The sequence below is a fragment of the Cavia porcellus genome, unplaced genomic scaffold, assembly GCF_034190915.1.
Source record: "Cavia porcellus strain 051 isolate PalLab524CR breed Dunkin Hartley unplaced genomic scaffold, mCavPor4.1 scaffold_12, whole genome shotgun sequence".
NCBI lineage: Eukaryota > Metazoa > Chordata > Mammalia > Rodentia > Caviidae > Cavia > Cavia porcellus.
In genome coordinates, this window is record NW_026947495.1 from 71,117,803 (window position 1) to 71,139,842 (window position 22,040).

Consider the following 22,040-nt stretch of genomic DNA (forward strand, 5'->3'; position numbering starts at 1 on the left):
TTTCCCAATTCTTGCTAACCGACAATTCTGCCCTATCGTATTTCTCTTAAGAATTTCTTTTGAGAAACCCTCAATTAACAGTCAAGGAAGCTTTATCCCTGATATTTCCAAATTCCATAAGTGTTACTTCATATTATTTTTTGTGAAGATTAAGTTACATTACTTTTATTTGCAATTCTCAAGGAAATGTACTTAACTTCTATGAGTTACCTTTCAAAATTACCCCGTACAGGGAACAGTGAGTTTATGCCACAGAAATTTTCAGGAAGAGACATTAAAACTTGTGAATTCCAACCTTAACACTCTCTAAAGTTTGTCTCGATCAATATGCTTTACAGCTGATTACCACAATGCTCAGGGGACTGGTTAACCTTGATATCTGGAAGCCTAACCCTAAGCAAAGTATATGTCCATTTATAATTGTGATTAGTAAGAACGCTGGGATGTAGCACGGTGTTTCATCTGGACACCGTCAGTGAGACAGACTGTGTGCTTTGCATATACACAGTTATTTCCATCAGCCATGTGCAACAGTTGCACTGCAGAAGTTACAGCTGACATCTGGTAACTGACTGACCCCTTGATATTCAGCTAATCCATCAATAGAAAACTCAAATCATAATGTCTAATTTGAAAGAACAATTAGTAAAAGTCATGGCAATTTATACACTTGCTTCCAAAAGAAAGCTTTGCTTTTCATTCAAACCATTGCACTTTGATCTTTTTAATAAAATTTAAGCCCACTCTTTTTCATCTTATGCTACTGCATATAACTTTTTTACTATATTGTATGTATAATAGAAGCTAACTTTTATGCTAAATTTTTAAAGATAATAAAGCATATCTTTCCATATCCCAAATTTATTAGTAGCAAGAAATATATACCTGTTAAAATAAAACTATGCAGACATAGCTAGTACAGTGATAAAGTATTCTTCAATGATTAGCTCTTTCATTGATATTGATTTTTTTTCCTTATTTCTCTGGGCACCTTAATTCTGGAAAGGATTTATTTTAGAAATCTTTACCTCTATTTCCATTCACATTTTCCTTAAACATCCTTCATCTAGCACCCAAACTATCCACCTTTCGTGATTGGTTAACTTTTTTCTGTGAAGGCAAGCAGCACTTCTCAGTGTGGGAAATACAGCAGACAAATTTGACAGCCAGGAGCCTTGTGAGCTGGTTAGACCATATCACGCATAGTTCTCAGAAATTCAGCATGTGCGCCACACTGTTCATATTTTGTACATAAATATTGTTTAGAACACATATGTTCCTAATTCTATTTGTACAGAACGATTTGTGTTCTGAAATACTTTCCTACACCCAGTGTCTAACCTTGCTTCTCCAGCCTAATTCTATGCATTGTTCAACACTCCACTCAGCTGTCACTTCCCAGATAGTCTTCCTCATTATTTTGTGAACATCTCTATCTATCCTTCTATGAATCTATGCGAATAACCCAACTAGGGATATATTTTGCTAGTGTGCTCTATCCCTATTTCTGAAAAGTGCACACACACACACACACACACACACACACACACACACACACACAAAATCAACTTGATACATGCACATTTCCCCGTACATATGTTCATGGAAAAATGCAATGACAGTGAAACTAATGCTTTTAAAATTCTCAACCATTTAACAGAGTGATCATTGCTAGCATCCATAATTGCCTTTCGGGTCTAGATTTAACATCAATTTTTGAAAAAATACTATTAAACAAGAATTAATGACTAAAAGTGAGATGTAAATTTTCTTGTTCTATTACACTTTAATCCTAGATCTGTTTTTTAAGATCCAAAAATTTTAATTCATATGAAATCATTGCTACTTTTGAGAGTCATATCAGTGTAAAAGTATCAAAATTTAACTTTATATGACATGTATGCAATTTAGATATTTATTAAATTGTTCATTTCTCATCTAAATTCTATGATGGCAAAACTCCAGCAAAAACATGTCAATGCAAAATAGCATTCTTAAATACCTCTGCATAATTAAAAGTAATCTAGATAAAATAACTAAATATAGACAGATGACATAAATATGTAAATATATGCACATACTTTCTATAAAACTCATTAATTAAACTATTCGAAATCATTTGAATCTGATATTAGTATATGACGAGTAGCTTAAGATATATGATACTATGTAAACAAAATTAAAAGGATCAATTAATTTCTTAGAATACTATTCTAAGTTTCTTATATATCATAGTTGCTTAGCAACATAAACCACTGAGAAAAAATGCTGCTTTAATCATTCTTACTATCTTTATATTGTCTCCATGAGAGATCACAATGACAAATAGCATTTTGATATCATTTAAATAATACCACACTTGGTCATTTATTAATTCAATTCAGGTCTGTGTGCTTTATTTCTAGCCTTCAGCCCTGAAAATAATATCCTCTTATACAATGGAAAAATAATGTCCAAAATAATAGGAATTTTCAGAAAAGTAATAGTAATTTTTTTCCAAGTTTGTAAATGATTTGGAGAATGTGCTTGATATTTGAGAGAAGGAACTGCTTTAAATCATGCCCATACAAAACATTTGAATTATGGAATAATTAAATCCATAGTGAATAAGACAATCACTCTTTAGAAAAATTTGAAAATGACCAGAGAACTTCCTTGTATAGAAGATGAATAGTACGAGGGATTTTATCACACATAACTGGAATACAAAGGTCAACTGAATTAGTTTGAAACTCAGTGGTTTATAAAACTCTAGCTCATCATCTGAATTAGGCAGAGAAGCTTAGCAGACAGCAGTCAATAAAAAGAGCTAAAATTGTTCAAATTCAGTTTATCTCAGGCTTAGGCATATCTTTCACTGGTGTAAGAATGTGCTTTGGCATTTTCGCAAGGCAAAGTGGAAGAAAATACTTCTCTTAGCAGAGGGCTTTCTTGCATGTTTGTTTTTCTTTGATGAGGACAAAGACAATGTACTAGAAAATTCCCACAACAGGAAACTTTAAATGAGCCACAGACTTGAAAAAGATTAATCATTTTCGTATCTTTTTAATAGAGGCTCAAAGAACTGAAACAAAGGGAATTTGCTCGAAATGTAGCATCTAAATCCAGGAAAGATGAAAGAAAACAGGAAAAGGCCCTCCAACGCCTGCACAAGCTGGCCGAGCTAAGAAAGGAGACTGTGTGGTGAGTACCCAATGAAATGTTAGGTTTTCCCAAAATATGACAGAAGCGGGGTGGGGGAGTTGGAAATAAAGGGCAGCCATCTATTTATTTCTGTACCCAGAGTAAAGCACACATGTTTTCATGGCCTTCTGCAGGCTGTAAATAGTAATTTGAATTTGAATTTTATGCAAACACCTGTTTAATGCATATTTCAATAAAAGTTAAGATTCCTATAATTTTAGTTTGGAAAAAATAAAATTTTCACTATGCTGCTCTTTGGGTTATCTTAATTGAAAGCGATCCCATTTCTTAGTGAAATTCAAAATCAAACAAGAGTGCAAGGTGAAGATTTGACTTATAACCTTTGATGAAAAAGAAGGTTTAAAAGAAATTTATTTTAAAAGAAAATTTTATTTGAAATTATCTTTCAGAGTTAAAACAGAAGTCTAGAGGATGTTGTGTACTTCGAAGTTACTGAGAACTTAGTTTGGTTGTAAATAAAACTAGACTGTTGGAAGTTCGCAGCTGTGTGTGTGTGGGTGAGAGAGAGAGAGAGAGACAGAAAGAGAGAGAGAGAGAGAGAGAGAGAGAGAGAGAGAGAGAGAGAATCTTGCTGTGAGGTCCAGACTTGCCTTGAATTTTTATTGCGATTCATTTGCCTCACTTGCAAGGGCTAGAATTACTGGCATGCACCATTATGTCTTACTAGAACTTCCTAAATCTTAAACATTGATCTGCTTTTCATAGTGAGAATCTACTATTTGTGAGCAGTGTTATAATTCAGACTTTACAATCCCAGGCTTGGCAATGATGCTAAAATAAAACCACTTTTAAAGTGTTCTTTTTTCTCATAAATAAAACTTTTTGTTACTGTCTGGATCAAAGTTATTTTATATCAAGCCTATTTATACTGAAAAGTGTTATGGGATATATTGACATATTTTTAAGGATGTCAGTAATTGACAAAATCAATGTAAAATTTAAATGAGTTTGGAATCCTGTAGGAAACTATTATAAAAATGCATATGACTGTTATTCAGTTACACTAAGCAGAGACATTAACTGGGAGGAAACAAATGGAAAATTGTCCAAGTGCAAGTTAATGGTATAGAGAATCATAGGATCTGTGGAACTTAATATTCTACAAGCAACATTTGCAGATTAATGAAGAGAGGGAGAGTTAACCAAGTATGTACAAAAGAATATTCTAAATTACTATTCTCAGTAGAGTACATATTTCACTTAACACACACACACACACACACACATAAACACACACAAGCACAATTTTTCATTAATTCTGTACCTCTAAAATTGTGCAGATAGAAAATGGTGCAAGGGACCCATGAATTTGTTTGTAATTATATAAAGAACATATCGAAAAAAAATGCTTGGGCATTTATAATTTATAAAAATACTGAATTTTAAGATATAATAGAAAATTCTGTACAAGATAATTCTACTGTGGCACAGATAAAATTTAGAGATTTCCTTCATTTATGTACTGCACAATATAATTCTTTAATTAGGAAATTTTATAGTATACTGTAATGCAAATTAAGACAATTTAGCTATGAAGTAATCTTTTATCCTGCATCACTGTATTTTATGATACAATTTACACATTTGGTATAACATTAAATATTGAACCTAGCATTTCTAACAGGTGGGAAGTTCTCATGCTGCTCATCTCTTAGACATCTTTAGATCACAGCACACCATTTGGACTGAGGTAGACTCTCAGGGAATGTGGGATGCATGAATTTTGAGTGACCCAAATGGTTGAACCGAACTCTCAGCCTTTGTAAGGTCATGATGGAGTTTCCATTTTCAATATGATTCATATTTTTCATATAACATTAATGATATCATTTTTTTGTTAAAAATAGCTTTGCCTTGGAGAATTTTGTAACACTACAAAATGTGACTGAAGACAGCATGGAGTTTAAAAACCAAAACAAAATAGATCTAGCCAAGAAGCACAGATTTTTGAATGCAGGAATTCCTGTGCATGGCTGTTTTTAGGTAATTTCAAGACAATATCTTTAAGTTAGGTCAAAATAAGCAAAATGAGAGTGTGCCATTATACAAAACATTTCCACCATAGTAAAATAATTTCCTTACAAAGACATGAAAATTTGAAACAAACAAAAACTTAGTGACATTTATAGCTGTATGTGTCTATTTTTCCTCCAGACTCCTGAAATTAACATACACTTGGATTTCTTTTTTGCAGCGCTCCTGGAAGTGGCCCCATGTTCAAGTCAACAACTGTTACAGTGAGAGAAAATTGTAATGAAATTTCCCAAAGTGCTGTGGATTCAGATAATAACCAACAAGATCCCAAATGTCCTCTGATTCAGAGCGAAGAGAATACTAAAGATGTCACAGTGGCTGCAGATCCTGAAAGCACAAACTGTACAGCAAAAAAGAACCAACTTGTGTACCAAACCCAGGGGATTCACAGACACAAAATTGGCTTCTCTTTTGCATTTCCAAAGAAAGCACTGGTAAAGCTGGAGTCCTCTGCGTCAGCTTTCTCAGAAGGCAACGATGATGCCTCGGTGGGAAAAGAATTTAGCAGAAAAAGTAGGTTCGTTCCCAGTGCCTGTCATCTCCAGCGAGCTTCGCCAACAGATGTGCTTTTGAGTTCTGAGGAGAAAGCTAACTCTTCTCATCCAGCAGAGGCAACATGCACTGACAAAGAGGCTGCTCAGTCTCAGGAGATGAAAGAAGTCTCTGGAGAAAAAGACATGCTTATATTGCCTTCATTTTGCCAGGTACAACTACCTTTATGTGCTGATGTAGACAATTGCAAAAATGCACTCCCACTAGCAGATGGAATCTCTCTGGAAGATATTATTGTTAGTGATGAGGTACCGGTGAGTGGTAACAGTTCTGAACAGTTAGAGAACAGATCTACAATTCCTGATATGTCTACTGATGGTATATCTGTGCAACGTACTGCAGAGGAAAATCTTAAGAACAATGATGCAACCAAAATTGAACCTGAAAATAAAAATGGCCTGGAGACACTGGCCCCTACACTTACCGAAGTGGAGAATATAACCTTATCTAAAAAACCAGATCTATATAAAAGACAGTCTGAGCCATTTGTTCCTGTACTTAATAAACATGGATCAACAGTTCTGCAGTGGCCATCGGAAATGCTGGCTTACACAAGTACAGAACCATCAATTTCCTATAGCTGTAATCCTCTCTATTTTGACTTCAAGTCCACTAAATTAAACAATAATCCAGATAAAGATAAACTTCCTTTAAATGATCTGTGTTCTCAACAGAAGGTGGAAGACCTTTGCAAGCAACCAGTTTCAGACTGCAGGGACCTCTCTGTGGCAGGATTCACAGAGAGTGAAACAGGTGGCCCAGAAAATGAACACACACCAAGCACTCCTGTTTTGCCAGCCAATATTCTTTCCAATCTATGTGACTCTGGAAAAAGTGAGACTATGTGTCAGAGGCTTAGAAATATTTCCTGTAGATTGAGGAAAACAGGAACATGCAACTTCACTAAGAATCACAGAAAACAAGACCCTGTAGATGAGAACTACAACAAAAGCAGGTGGAAGGATACTCACGAGCACTGGTTCCATAAAAGTAGAAGAAAGAGAAGAAGAAGGTTCTGTCAGCATCGTCACCATGGGGAGAAAACCAAAGAGGAAACTCAGTGCAAAATGGAAATGGATAATAATGTCACCGAGGAAACTCAGAAAGCTTTACTGGAAACAATTTCCGAAAAACAAAATGCAGTTGCAGAACCTTCATTAGAGTCACATCATTTACCTGATAAAAGGCCTATGTCAGCAACTGAGTACTTAAATGAAAGTGAAAAAGTGGGTGAAACCTGGAAGACTGACTGCAGTAATAATGATCCTCTCAGTCCTAAAAACTGCAAAAAGGACAGAATGCTTTTCAGTGGACAATCAAATCCAACACCGATACATTCTGGGAAGCATAACTTAACGTACTCCAGAGCTTATTGTTGTTGGAAAGCCAGACTGTCCAGCTACAGTCAGGATCACAGATTCTTAGTTCTTCCAAATGACACAAAACACATGAGTCAGAATCAGCCTCTGAAAAGAGGTTACAATTCTCTCACGAAGGAATCAGAACGATTCCACCGAAAACGCAGACAACATTCACAGTCTTACTCTTCAGATGAAAGTTTAAACAGACAGCATTATTTACCAGAAGAATTGCTGAGACCAGCAAGTGCTTCCTTTGCTCCTTGTAAGCCTAAAAAGAAACGAAGAAGAAAAAGGAGCAGATTTCACACGGCAGGTGAAAACTCGGATGTTCATGGAAATCCAAGTTATTCAGAGGAAAGAAGTTCCTTAAATCACCTGGGTGGGTTCACAGGTGAAGACAAAAAAGAAGGCATGAAACCACAAGAAGCTGCAAATGTTGAAAGGAACTCAGAACAAACAGTCCAAGTCAAAGACAAATTGGCTTTAGAGCCTAACAGCCTCCTTCCTTCTCAAAGTGGTGGTGAGGCTGAGCAGTTAGTGATGGAGACCAGCTCGAATGGATGCTCAGAGGTCTCCAGTGATCCTATCGTGGCTGTGCATGAGGTTCCTCCCCCAACAAAAGAAGCAGTCAACATCACCTCTCTTGACTGCAGCAAAAGAAGTGAGACCACAAATATGAATGAAAAGCAAATTCCTTTCAAAATGCCTAATATTGAAAGGAACTTTAGACAGCTGCAGCCCAAGTCATACCTTTGCCACTATGAACTAGCAGAGACCCTTCCACAAGGAAAGCTGAATGAGCCCTCAACAGAGTGGCTGTGTTACAATTCAGGAATCCTTAACACGCAGCCACCACTACCATTCAAGGAAGCACACGTCAGCGGTCACACATTTATCACAACTGAGCAAATCCTGGCTCCTTTAGCTTTACCAGAGCAAACGTTATTGATCCCACTGGAAAACCATGAAAAGTTCAAACATCTACCTTGTGAGGTCTACCAGCACATTATACAGCCCAACGTGCTGGCCAACAAGGTCAAACTCAGCTTTCCTCCTCCAGCTCCCCTTCCACCACCGCCCGGAACCCCTCTGCCACCTCTGCCTCTGCAGCAGCCTTTCTGTTCTACCTCTGTAACCACCATCCGTCACACTGTGTTGCAGCAGCATGCAGCCGCGGCGGCTGCTGCGGCCACAGGGACCTTTAAAGTGCTTCAGCCACACCAACAGTTTCTTTCCCAGGTCCCAGCCCTTTCCAGAACATCTATACCTCAGATCTCAGTGGGACCAGTGGGACCGAGGCTCTGCCCTGGGACCCAGCCCACCTTTGTGGCTCCTCCTCAGATGCCCATCCTTCCAGCCTCAGTGCTTCATCCCGGCCACCTGGCTTTTCCACCCATTCCCCACGCACTCTTTCCTTCCCTGCTCCCTCCACACCCGACTGTCATCCCTCTGCAGCCTCTCTTCTAGTCTTCACCATCAAGGGGAAAGCTAAAGCTGGGGTGGAAGCTTCCTGCCTAGGTGTTCATCTGATATCTGGCTATTCAAGTGGTGGAAATAAACTGGCCTAAGTATGGCCTTAGTGATTTCCAGTCATTTACTGTAAGTTTAAGGATGAAAATAAATTCTTATGTTAGGATATATACTATTGCTAAAGCAACACATAGTTTGAAAATCAATACAATATCTGCTGTATATTAAAATGATGTCTTAAGAGTATGTATAATGTACATACACTATATTTATAGTACTGTAATTTATGTTGTAAAGTATGCGCCTTGGTTTTTTTCTAATCTTTGTGTATTTGCATCTATTTAATGTTTAGACAAAGCTGATGGCACTATGTTTTGTACCTTGTTCCTTGAAACTGTAAATTCGGTGAAGAATACCTTGCAATAAAATTTTTGTTAACTATTTAAGTACAGTAAACTTTGGCTTTTAGGTGGTTTTCACTGTTTTTAGTCACTCTCTGTGTTCTGTTTGTGCTGTTTCTTTTATTCAGTAAAATTTCTGAGTTTCCAAGGCCTTGATTTATCAACACTTAATCCTGTTATCGATCAGAATGATTATAACAGAAGGCCCATCTGTCTTTTCATTCATTCAACTATTGCTGATACGAAGCATTTATTGTATTTTATGCCTTCTAATTATACAGTAAGTCATGGAAATTTGGGTTGCAATGATGATGATAATAATAATTCATATATATGCAATGTTTATGGTCTCCTCAAAATTCTAAATCAAACATGACGAATAACCAATGTAAGTGTACTTATTACATTTTGAGTATTAAAATTTTCTAGTTTGTCTTGCTCATTTTCAAGTGATATAGGAAATATACATACATGTGTTATTGACATAAATTGATAAATAAGTTTAATTTTATCATTTTTTATTTTAAAGAGGAAGCAGAAAGCACAAAAAAATAAGACAGCAATCAAGCAAACAAACAGGAAACAACAACAACACAAAAGCCAAACAATGACAACAACAATAACAAATAGTGGTACAGAATTTCAAAATAAGATGACAGGTATAGCAGTGGTTGCTTAATACATATTGTTACCTTCAAAATAGTTGGTCAAGTTACCAGATATAGGCATGCAAAACTGATAAAATAGTGTAATTTCTCTTTGAGAAGTTTTTATTCCCTTTCCTTATATTTGTTGGAACTTTTAGATTGGACTTACCCCAGTTTCTTACACTAGTGAGACAATGTGGTGTTTACACATTGAGTTTGGTTTAGTTCACTTATAAGTATTGTTTCTAGATGCCTCCATTTACCTATAAAAGCCTCAAGTTCATCCTGCTTTATCGCTGGATAGTATTCTATTGTATAAAAATACAGCATCTTTTTTTATCCATTTCTCAGTTGATGGGCATTTGAGTTGTTTCCAAGATCTGACTATTTCAAATTGTGCAACTATCAACATGAGAGAACATATATTGCTGTGATACATTGTTTTCAGATATTCTGGAAAAATACCCAGACGGGAAATAGCTGAGTTGAATTGAATCTCTAATCCTAGTTTTTGAGGAATCTCCACATTAATGTTTTTACCAGTATACTCTCTCATCAACAGTGGAAAAGGTTTCCTTTTCCCCCATGCTTCCTTCAGCATTTGTTATTCAATGAAGTTTTGATATTATTCATTCTTTCTGGAATGAGATAGTATCTCAGTGTTGTTTTAATTTGCATTTCTCAAATGATCAGATGCCCATTTTTGGATTGGGCCTTTGAATTTGGGGGTCTTGATTTTTTTCATTCTTTATGTGTTCTGTATAGAAGTTCTTTGACTGAGTGACAGTTGGCAAAAACCTTTTCCTAATCTGTTGGTTTTCTTTCCACTCTGTTGGTGATTTCTTTGGATGCATAAAAACTTTTTAATTAGATGGAATTCCCTTTGTTGATTCTTTGAAATATTGCCTGTACCATTTGGTTTCTGTTCATGATCTCTCTGCCTGCTCTTATTTACTTGACTTTTCTATCTTATTTGTTTTCCAGTAGATTTAGTGTTTCTGTCTTAATATTTAGACCTTTGATCCACTTTGACTTCAGTTTTGTGCTAAATAGTGATAAGATGGGTCTAGTTTAAGTCTTCAGCATGTGCAAAGCCAATTTTTCCAGCACCACTTATTACACAGGCTTTGTTTCTTTCATTGAACTTGTTCAGCCCCTTCATCAAAGAGAAGTTTGCTGAGCATGTTTTTAGTTGTGTCTGTATCTTCTCTTCTGTTCCACTGATCTTCAGATCTGTTTATATAACAGCACCATGCTGATTTTATTATAGCAGCTTTGTAGTATAATTGTAAGTCAGAAATTGTGGTGCCTACTACCTTGTCTTTGTTGTCCACAATTGTCTTTGTTATTCTAGATCTCTTTTGGTTCCAGATGAATTTTTGGTATGTTTTTCTATATCTGTGAGGTATCCTATTATTATTTTGATCAGAATTGCATTAAATCTGTAGAACAGTTTTGGGAAATAGCCATTTTCACTACACTGGTTCTTCCTATCCATGATCAAGGGATATATTTCATTTTCTGAATTCCTCTTTATTTTCTTTTCTTTGAGAACTGTAATTTTCAATATATGAATTTTTACTTCCTTTGCTACATTGATTCCTAAGTGTTTCACCTTTTTTTGGAGGTTATAGTGAAAGGTGTGTTTCCCTATTTTTCTCTCAATGAGTTTGTGTTCTTTGTCAGGAACGCTTTTTACATTTGAGTGTTGATTTTTCACCCAGCTAAAGTGCTGAATTTTTTGTTGAGTCTAGAACTCTTAGTGGACTATTGGTTTCTGATCTGTAAAGTATCATGTCATCTGCAAATAATGATAATTTAACTTTTTCTTTTTCTATCCTTGTTCCTTTTATTTCCCTCTCTTGTCTAATTGTTCTGGCTAATGTTTCCAGAACTATATTGAATAGGAGTGGTGACGGTGTATACTTTGTGTTGTTCCTGGTTTTAGAGTGAAAGTTTTCAGTTTTTGTCCATTTTGTATGTTGTTGGCTGTTGGTTTGCCTTAAATGATTTTTATCAGGCTGAGATAAAGACCCTGGATTCTTATTTTCTCTAGGGTATTTACTGCAAATGACTGTTGGATTGATCAAAATCTTTTTCTGCTTCAATTGAGATGATTATGTGATTTTTGTCTTTGGCACTGTTGATATAGTGTATTATTGATTTTCATATGTTGAACCATCTCTGCATTCCTAGGATGAATCCCAGTTGGTCATGTCATGCAATCTTCTTGACTATGTGCTGCTTTCTGTTTGCAAGTATTTTACTGAGGATTTTTGCATCGATGTTAAGTAGGGAGATTGGCTGATAGTTCTATTTTTGGTTGGGTCTTTTTTCTTTTGATAGAGGATAATAACTTGCCTTCAGGAATGAGTTTGGAAGAATTGCTTCCCTTTCAATTTCACTGAAGAGTTTGAGGAGTATTAGAATTAATTCACGAACATATCATGACCTAGACTTTTTGTTGGTGTTTTTAATTACATTTACAGTTTCATTAACTGATATTGGGTTATTCAGGAGTTTTATGTCATCTTGATTCAGTTTTAGTAATTCATATGTTTCCAGGAATCTGTTCATTTCTTCTGTGTTTTTCATCCTATGAGAGAATAGATATTCAGAATAGGTATTGATGACCTTAATTTCCACAGGATCTGTAGTGGTTTCACTCTTTTGCTTTCTTATTATGTAATTTGAGTTTTTTTCTTTCCTCTTTTTGATAAGATTTCCTAGGGATTTAACAATTTTATTTATTCCTTGAAAGAACCTACTCTTTGATTTATTAACTTTTTGTATATTTAATCTCAATTGCATTAATTTTTGCTCTAATCTTTTCTCCCTTCTTTGGGCTTTGGACTTGAGTTGCTCTTCTTTTTCTAGTATCTTTACATGTAGCATTATGTTGTTTATTTGTGTTCATTCTATTTTCCTGATGTGAGAATGCACTGCTATAAGTTTTCATCTAAGAGCTACTTTTGTTGTGCTCCACAGATCTAGTAAGTTGTATGTGCATATTCATTTAATTGAAGATATTGTGTAATTTCTTCTTTAATTTGTTCTGCGACCCATGGTTGTTTCAGAGAGTGCTATTTAATTTCCATGCATTTATGAAGTTTTTGTGACTTCTTTTGTCATTAATTTCCAACTTTATTTCACTATGGTCTTAATAGTATGCATGGAAAAATTTCAATTCATTTGCATTTACTGCAGCATGTTGTATGGGATCCCATATATGGTCTATTTTGGAGAATGACCTATGTGCAGCTGAGAAGAATGTGCATTCTAATATTTTTAGGTGAAACATTGTACACATCTACTGAGTCCATTTGTTTACAAATTTGGTTTAGTACTGTTATTTCTTTGTTGATTCTTTGTCTAGTTCATCTTTTTCTTTCTGACAGTGGAGTGTTGAGATTTCCCATTATAAATGAATTGATTTTATTAGATTTTTATAGTTGTGTGCTCCTGTGTTTGGTGCATAGATATTTATGATTGTTATATCTTCCCTCTTGAAGTTTCTCTCCAACAAGTATGTAGTGACTTTCTTTATGTCTTTTGATCATTCTTGGCTTGAAGTTCACATTATCTGTAAATAGAATAGCTACTCTCTTTTTTAGGATTGCTATTGCATGGAGTATTATTTTCTATCCTTTGACTTTCAGTCTATTGGTTTTCTTTTTAGTTAAATGTGTTTCTTGTATACAGCATATTGTTGGATTTTGTTTCTCAACCCATTATTCCAGTCTGTTTCTTTGGATTGGTGATTTGGGATCGTTGATATTGATGGTTATAACTGATATGTACTGACTTATCGTCATCATATTAGCTTCCTATTGTTGGTTCTCTTTTTATCTCTGTTTGTCCTGGTTGGTGATTTCTTTTTGTTGTTGTTCTCGAAATTGTCATCTTTATCTGTTTTTAGAGTATCTTTCAATAAACTTTGTAGTGTTGGTTTGATGGCCATGAATTTCTTCAGTTTTACTTTGTCATGGAAGTCTTATTTCTCCATCAATTTCAGATGAAAGCTTTGCAGGGTATATCAATATGGGCTAGCAGTCATTTTCTTTCAGGACCTGAGATGGTATAATCCAAGCTCTTCTTGACTTGATGGTTTGTGATGAGATGTCGGCCATGATTCTGATGTGCTTTCCTTGATAGGTTATCTGTTTTATTTCTCTTTACAGCTTTTAGTATTTTGTTCTTCTGCTAAATTTTTGGGATCTTGGTTATTATATGTCTGAGTGTAGATATATTTTGGTTATGTCTATTTCCCATGATTGGAAATTTTTGTGGTATTATTTCTGCAAGTAGTTTTATTTTTTTTTTTATGTCATTTATGTTGACTTTTGTTTTCTTCATTGACAACTATTAATCTTATATTGTTTTACCTTACACCATCTTACTGCTGTTAATTGTTTCTTGTTATGTTTAAGAGATCCTTTCTTTCATGATGACTAGCTTCCATTCTGTCTTCAAGGTTTGAGAGTCTATCTTCAGCTGCTTTTGCCAATGTTGAGTTGGGTTTTTAATTTCTTGATTCACTTTGAGTCTTTTTATGTATTCTAATTCTTTCCTATATTGTTCATTCAAAGTTTCCATCATTCTCTTATGTTCTTCTATTTTTATGCATGCCTTCCCTAGATATGCTCAACATTTCTTTTATCATGTTTTTTTTTATTTCTTTGTTTTACCTGAGAGATAATTTCTTATCTAATTTTCTCTATAACATCATACAGTTTTTTTTTTTTAGTTACTATTTTTCAGATATTTCAGTTGTGCAGTTTCTCATATCCTCCTTGTCAGTGTCTCCTGAGCTTGTTCTCAGTATGATAGAGGTCTGAGAATGCATTTTGGTCTTTCACTTTGTCATTCTCCTAGATTCCTACAAATAAGCTGATTATGTCTGAGGCACTTCCTCTGATGGACTGACTGTCCCATGGTGTAAAGGCATGGGCCAGACACCCAGGTTCCTCTGGGCTGTGGTTACTGGGTGATGGAAAAAGTATCACTGGGGCTTCTGCTCTCCTTTGGCTCACTGTGACTCCTCCCAGAAGGCAGGGTATCTCTGGGCATGTCCATAATTTTCCCTGGGGTGCTGGAAAAATGGAACCTGTGTGCTCTGCTGGATGGGGCTTGGCTCCTCTGAGTTCTATGAGGTTCACCAGTTCATTCTCCCAGTGAATGGCACTAGGATATTGTGCTAGGCTGGGTGGACTTGAGTGGCTAGGTAGGGCACACAATAGGTTTAATTTTAAAAATCACTTATCTATTAAGTAAAATATTTCCATATATGGTATGTAAGTATCCTCTTAACTGAGCATCTAGAAATTCAATAGAGAGCTTGCAGCCTTTTCCTTTGATAATTTTTCAGGTTTCATTCTATTTTTAAACCAGCCCAGGAACACTTAGAATGACCTATTATCAAGCTTTTGGATTCTGTTGTAATTTTAATCATCTCCATACTACTGTTTATTCAAGTGCTTTTGCATGCAACAAAGCAGAAAAATAAGCCATTATTCAATAGAAACTAGAGAAAAATTCACTTTTCCAAGACACTTTGAAATAGTCACCTAGTCTGTCCCTGACATGTGGTAAGACACCATCTGAGTTCTTATTACAGTGGAGTCATCTCACCAGAAACAATGTTACAAGATATGGTCAGCCTTCTGAAGAATCTAGGCAACAAGAAGCCCAGAAAATCAGTCCTTCTAAGGGAGAGCAGAATTTAAGCTGTGTGTTCTGTTAAGTCCTGTGGTTACCAGAGGAATTAAGTTATGTCAAATAATTTCAAGCATAAAATCATTTTCTCCTATCATAAAATTTAATACTGAATTCTGTTTTAAGAAATGATAAATTCTAGACCTTTCATTTTCATAACTAGTTGCCATCAAAATTCATAAAAATATTTTCCCCTAAATTTTTTGAAAAAGACAGAAGATAGCAGTGCATGATTCACCGAAAGACAGAAATAGTAAAGAAACAACCGTACTTCAAATGCTCTGAGATAATATTTCCCCAAAATGGGAACACAAATTGAAACATGATTTTTCTCCAAGCAAAATATTTAAACTAAATTTGAAGATAAAGTCAATGGAGCAATCTATTGGGGAATGCTGACCCAGTTTGTTTTAATTTATCAAAGGAGTATATTCTTTCTGGTGTTAAAAAAAAGAAATCACAAATGTTTGACTTTAAAATATGTAAACTTTCTTCCTTCTTCTCATCTTCTTCCATCAGATTACTAGTCCCTCTTTAACTCTTGTTTTTATACTGAAATTACTGTTTTTTCTGATTTTTTTCTCTTTTAATATCATTTTAGCCAATTGTGTATACGTGCATTTGCTTTTCTTGCTCCATATTGTCATTCATTGTTTTTTTTTTTTTTTTTTCTTTCAAATTGTGTGGCTTTCAGAATTTTGTTCTTATTGTTAAGTGATATGGTTAGGCATGCTTAACTTTTAATTGTAATCAACTATACATACTTGACTGCTTAGTTTATGATGCAAATTTCTGGAAAGAATGAAGAGAAAAAGTTCTTTGTTAAGGTTAATTTTTACAGAGCATGACAGATAAATTTGTTTGTTCTCATAGATAGTATTGGTCACGCAAGATTGAACCAGGTAAGCACTGTCAAAACTATTTTGATTGTAAATTCATGAGACAATGGAACTATCAGAGGAGTATTGGTCCAGCTCATTACAATGGCACCAGCAGTCAAATTACTGTAGCAGTGACACTCTGAAACTAGTTTAGTATATCTGCTGAAGTCTTCTCCATAAATGTTATAATAATAAAACTGGAATCCTAATCCTTTCTAGACAGATTAGTGTACATCTTGTATGCCATGGAAATTTAAATGCTATCTAACATACATCTTACTAATATGTATTTCTTAGTATAGCATTTGTTCCTATATAAATGAATGACTGGAATATCAAATGAAATCTGTCAATCTGTCTATATACAACTGAAGCAAATTTTTCTCTGAATAATAGACAGGAAATTCCAAAGCTTTATTTAGTATGCATAGGTCAATGACATATTTTCTCCACCTCCTTTCATGAATTGAATAATTTAAGTTAATTGAAACTGGGCTTGACAGATGAGTTGACTGAATATAATGTATTCACCTCGTGAATACATTGGCTGGACAAGAAACAGAACCTTATTTGCAACATTGGACCATCCACATGGTATCGCTACTTGGATATACCTAAAGTATTTTGAGCTCAAATCTCAAATGCATGACCATAATTTAAAGGCACCAGTGAGACCTTTGTGAATACTAGTATAATAAAACCTATTACACAAGTTTATGCTATAATAGAGTTTTGATATATCAGATTATAGTTTTAAGATATATCAGAGCAATTTGACTCCATCTTGCTAATTTTCTTTCAAATATCTCTTAAATTTTCCATTATCTCTCTCTAGTTCTAAAGCCTTATAGCTCATAAACCAATTCTATGGTAAATTCATGTCTCTGTTCTCTTTGATCTGCTGTTCTGAAAGCTCATCCTTCCTGCTCCTATCTGGATTACCTCACACAAATGCAATGCTGATATGACAGTGCCCTCCTGAAAAACCTAACATGGTTCTGTTATTCACAGTGTAGATAACACAGTGCTTCGGATGCCATTGAAAACTATGGTGAGTTAGATGCTAGCCCCAACCTTTCCATCACCCTCTGGGCCAAACATTCTGATCTAAACATTTGTAATCCTCTTCACACTGTGTGAACAGGTCCTGTTATCTTTCAGAGTCCTCACACATCTTACTAACATCTCTACGTGTAAAAGCTTGCACTATTCTTCACATGGGTAACCACTGAAAGCTCAGGCTCAAGGTGGATATCCATTCCAGGTTCTCTCTTCTCCAGATATGATAGTTTTCTTTAACCTAGCTTCATGTGATGTGCCATATACGCATTTTGTTATATTTTTATGTTGGTTATAAGTCTTCTTGAAATTCATTAGATTAAGTGCATCAAGTAAATATAGTATACAATACCTAGTAAACATGCAAAAATGATTTATTCAATCGGAATAAAATGACTTGGGAAAATGTAATCAAATTTACACAGAGTGCATTGCGAACTTCTAGAACTATTACTCATTTGTACTTCTAACTGGTCCAGAATAAGACTAAATCAAGCTATAATTTTCCAAAAAAATGTAGAATTTCAAAGCACTATTAAATACTGAAAACATCTTTTAGAATGAAACTATCATTTAAAATAGGATTTTGAAGAAAGAATTAAAGGGTGATTTGAAAGCTTTCCTTACTCAAGGAAGAAAGCACAGACTGCTGTAACTTGTTCTGCCTTCTTACATCTCAGGTATCTACGTTTGCCTGTTGCTATATGATCTACTATCTTCCCATCTGCATTAACTTATTATGCATCCAGCACATTACCAGGTTTTGAGATTAAAGAAATGAACAGAACACAACTGTTTCATTATTAATCAAATGAGATAGACTGAATTTATATTCAGTGATGCCTTTTCTCCACGTACCAAGTCTGCAGTTCTTACAATTCATCTCTGTGTCTGTTTTTTCCTCTCCTTACCTGCTTAGCGAAGTCACTGTACCTTTTGTTCCCTTGGGAAAGTAAGTTGTACCCAAGACACTTTAAAATTGGCTTCTATCCTTCTCTCAAAACTAAAACTGGGTAAAATATTACACTTTACTTGTATCGTGAAGTGAGGACCAAGGTCTTGCTTTAAGGGCAGCAGTAAAAAGCCTGTGCCTGTGGTTCCACAGTGCTCTGTGTGGATGAAATGAAACTCGCTGTTGGCCTGCTCTGTGCTCCAGCCTGGCCTGTTCTGGGATTTCAACACTTGGAAACATCAACCTTCAAATCTACTTGAATCTGGGAGCTTCTGGTAGAAAACCAAACATCCAAACATGCAACCAACTTCTCTGCTTGTGCAATCTCTTTTATTTTTAAATAATTGATTTTATTTTGTGGTAGCTACTGATATATATATATATATATATATATATATATATATATATATATATGAATATATATAAGAATATATTTATATATATGCTATTTATCTAATATTTTTTCTTTCTTAAAATTTTGGTTTTACCTACTTCTTTTTTTATTTTCTTATAGGTTATTTCTTAACATTTTTCACCATTTTTGATTTTCTGTCTTACTATTTTCAGACTACTTAGAATATTATATGTTCTAATTTTTTTTGAAATATGGCTCATATTTCAATTTAACTGAACCTACTGTGTTTATTAATATAATGTTTCATGACTGGTTTGTCTTGAGTACATTTTAGACTCTCTTGATAACTTTATTGAACATCAATTTTACATATATATATATATATATATATATATATATATGAAACGAAATTGGTGGACATAAACTCCTTAGGAAGAGGCACGACAATAAACTAATGTTTTGATGACAACTTTCACATTAATCATTCATGCTTCTCCAAAGATTTTGCTTTTCTTTTCAATGTTTAGTTGTCATAACCAGGAACCTCACAAATCTGAATTTTTTTTTCAAATCTAAATTTTAAACATGCAAGACATAGAGTCAAAATTTGTATGACTACATATGATATAATACACTTTCATTCGTGTCACTGGCTTAGCTCAAAAACTTGATTCTGTCTAGAAAACAATCCCACTGCGCAAATACCTGATTATTCTACTTAGTTCTGTGTTCCCAGTTGGAACACGGCTATTTCTTGCGTTCTTCCCTAGCTCCAGTCAGACTCTTGTCCTTTGCTTGGCACAGGTATCTGCTTCTGAGTTTTCCCTCTTGTTGTCTCCTAAATTCACATGATCTGATCTTCCAAAGTGCATTTGTGGCTTCTGTCTGTTCCTGCTATGCCACTCCTAGCAGCCTGTGGATGCCCTCCACATATCAGCCTCCTTTTAACAAATTTTCATGTCTATTCTCATCCTTCATGATTTATAACATCCTTAATGCAAGGAGAGTGAATTTTTAAAAATCTCATATGTAAGCGGCCTTAATTTTACAGTCTATATTAAAATTCTCATGCATCTTTTAAAACAATTACATTTCAAGTTAATGCCTTGAGTTTCAACTAATCTTCTTTCCTTATTCAACTTATGTTTAATCCAATGATTTTACAAGCGGTTATTCTACTTATGCGAGTTGGCAGGGAATCAATCTTCACATTAAAATGATAAGCCTAAAACAGATTATAGATTTTATTAAGTGCCTTCCAATTCTAAGAACAGCTGTATTTAAAAAAATATTAACATGTTCTGCAGATATGAAAAATCATTTCTGTCCTACAAAACAACTGTTCAGAGAATGGAGTTAGTAAAATCTGTCTTAGATAATATGGAACATCATGTACTGTTTTAAATCCATTTTAGACATTAGTAAGTGTAATTGCTTTCCATACTGTTCACGCACGTTAATGATGGGTTACAAATCTGCTATGCTAACATATAACACTATTCCTTCCAATTGATACATATTTAAAATTGTGAAATTGGGAATCAGAATATTTCTGTAGTATCCATATTCAATATCATTAGCATTTAACATAAATAATCTTTGCCTTAATATGTCAGCATAGAATGAACTCTACCTGAAATACACTTTTTTGCATGTGGGGAAATATCTTCAAGATGGGCATTGTTGTGAATGACTAGGAGCCAAGCTCCAGGAACACTAAGGCAGAAATACTAAGCAAGAAGGGATTGTCTAGAAAAAAAATTAAAATGTATCTACAATTAAAGGCAGTGATTAAAACTCATTGTAGGCACAGTATCAGGTGGTTAAAGAACCCATGTTAAAACTGAATTCTCTATGATGACTTGAATGAGAGTTTACTAAGCATAATGAAGTTGAAAAATTGACTCTATCATTTTATTTGAGCATAAAGATAATACCCTACATAAAAATGGCTTTTACACACAAATTTAAGTTAGAATTCTCCTACAAACTGTTAATTCAGAACTTAAATGACAGTGAGTGGGTTCACTTGTGATTTGTGAGGCAGATGCTTTGCAATGTTGATTTCAGTTCTCTCCCATTGTCCCAGGAGTCCATGCTCAGTGCACTGCTGGCGGGCAGCTTTCTGCAGCTCAAAACCACTGTTCCCTTGTCAGTGCAACTCTGTCTCCTCCATCACTATCAAAAGTTGTGTGGAAGAGTCACACTGTCCCTAATGCCTCCCAGAAGAACCTGTGTGACGTCTTTTCTGAAGTTTGTGTGTATTTTAAGAAAGGTAGAGTGATTACAAAGTGGAAGAATACTATTAAAATGAGGTCCTGAGGGGGACTTTCCATGGTCATAGTCTCACCCACTGGCAAAGAGGTAAAATGTTTCACTTCCTAACCTAGCACGCTCGTCTCCAGGGATTCTGCTGCCCTCTCTAAGTACCTTCCAATTTTCTTCCTGTTTTGAGATATAAAAGTTTCACTCTTACTTTAGCAACTAATACATTTTCTGGAGGTCCAGATCACTGCATTTGGATTAGTACTCAGGGAGTATCCTGGGAACTTTTCCTCTGTAAGTCATTGGCAGTCCTGTTTCCGTCAGAGGACAGAGCCAGAAACATTGTATTTCAAGTCTGCAGGGTAACCAGCAGGAGTTATGTGTCTCTGAACACACAAGTGTGACACACACACACACACACACACACACACACACACACACACACACACCTTCCAAGGACTGATGGAGGAGCTGATCTCTGGGATTGGTAGAAATGACCTCTTCATCAGTCGCCCTCTCTCTCTTCATTGTCACAGTACAGTAGAGTAAATCACACTCTCCAGCGCTCTTGGTTTAACAAGAATTTTAAAAATCCACAATTGTTTGGATGGGATACGATAAGCACTTGTCATCAGGAAATCTCATATTTTCTTAGATATTCCAAAATAAAGAAAGCAAACACATCGAGTGAAGAAAATGCCACGCCAACTGTACCAGCAAATTATTAACTAAATGTTTAAGCAAGGCCTCTCGTTCACAGTTTTGATCATCAGTGAGGGGAAGGAGCTAAAATGTTCCAACTGATACCATTTAAAGCAGGGCTGTGATGTGATAGCCTCTGAAAAACTCACTTAATGTAATCCCTGCCTAGGCAAACTTGTAAGCTCATGTCTAAAATGTACCCAGTATTTGACTAGAGAGGAAGTTTTTTTTGAAGTAGCTGACATTTAATACTGAAAGGAGGGAAAAATTATGGAGGACAAAAAATGTCCACAGAGCTAGATTGAAACTAATGAATTACAGCACCATGGGAATAATCCCAAAAAATGGTTCAAAGAAAAGCATGTATTAGTGATTTTAAATTAGCAATAATATAAGGTAGTTGAGTAATGGAGAGCCACTCTACTTTCATTTCAATAACTGT

At 35.1% G+C, this 22,040-nt stretch overlaps 1 protein-coding gene across 1 annotated transcript in view; it reads left to right on the forward strand.

The window, feature by feature from the left end:
• Positions 1-9,077, forward strand: part of Znf804a (zinc finger protein 804A) — a 268,088-nt gene extending 259,011 nt beyond the window's left edge. The window contains exons 3-4 of the mRNA XM_063259409.1: positions 3,053-3,183; positions 5,399-9,077. Coding sequence (XP_063115479.1) covers positions 3,053-3,183; positions 5,399-8,618 — 3,351 coding nt within the window. The 3' untranslated portion in view covers positions 8,619-9,077. The remainder of the gene's footprint in view (positions 1-3,052; positions 3,184-5,398) is intronic.
• The last annotated feature ends 12,963 nt before the right edge of the window (positions 9,078-22,040 follow it).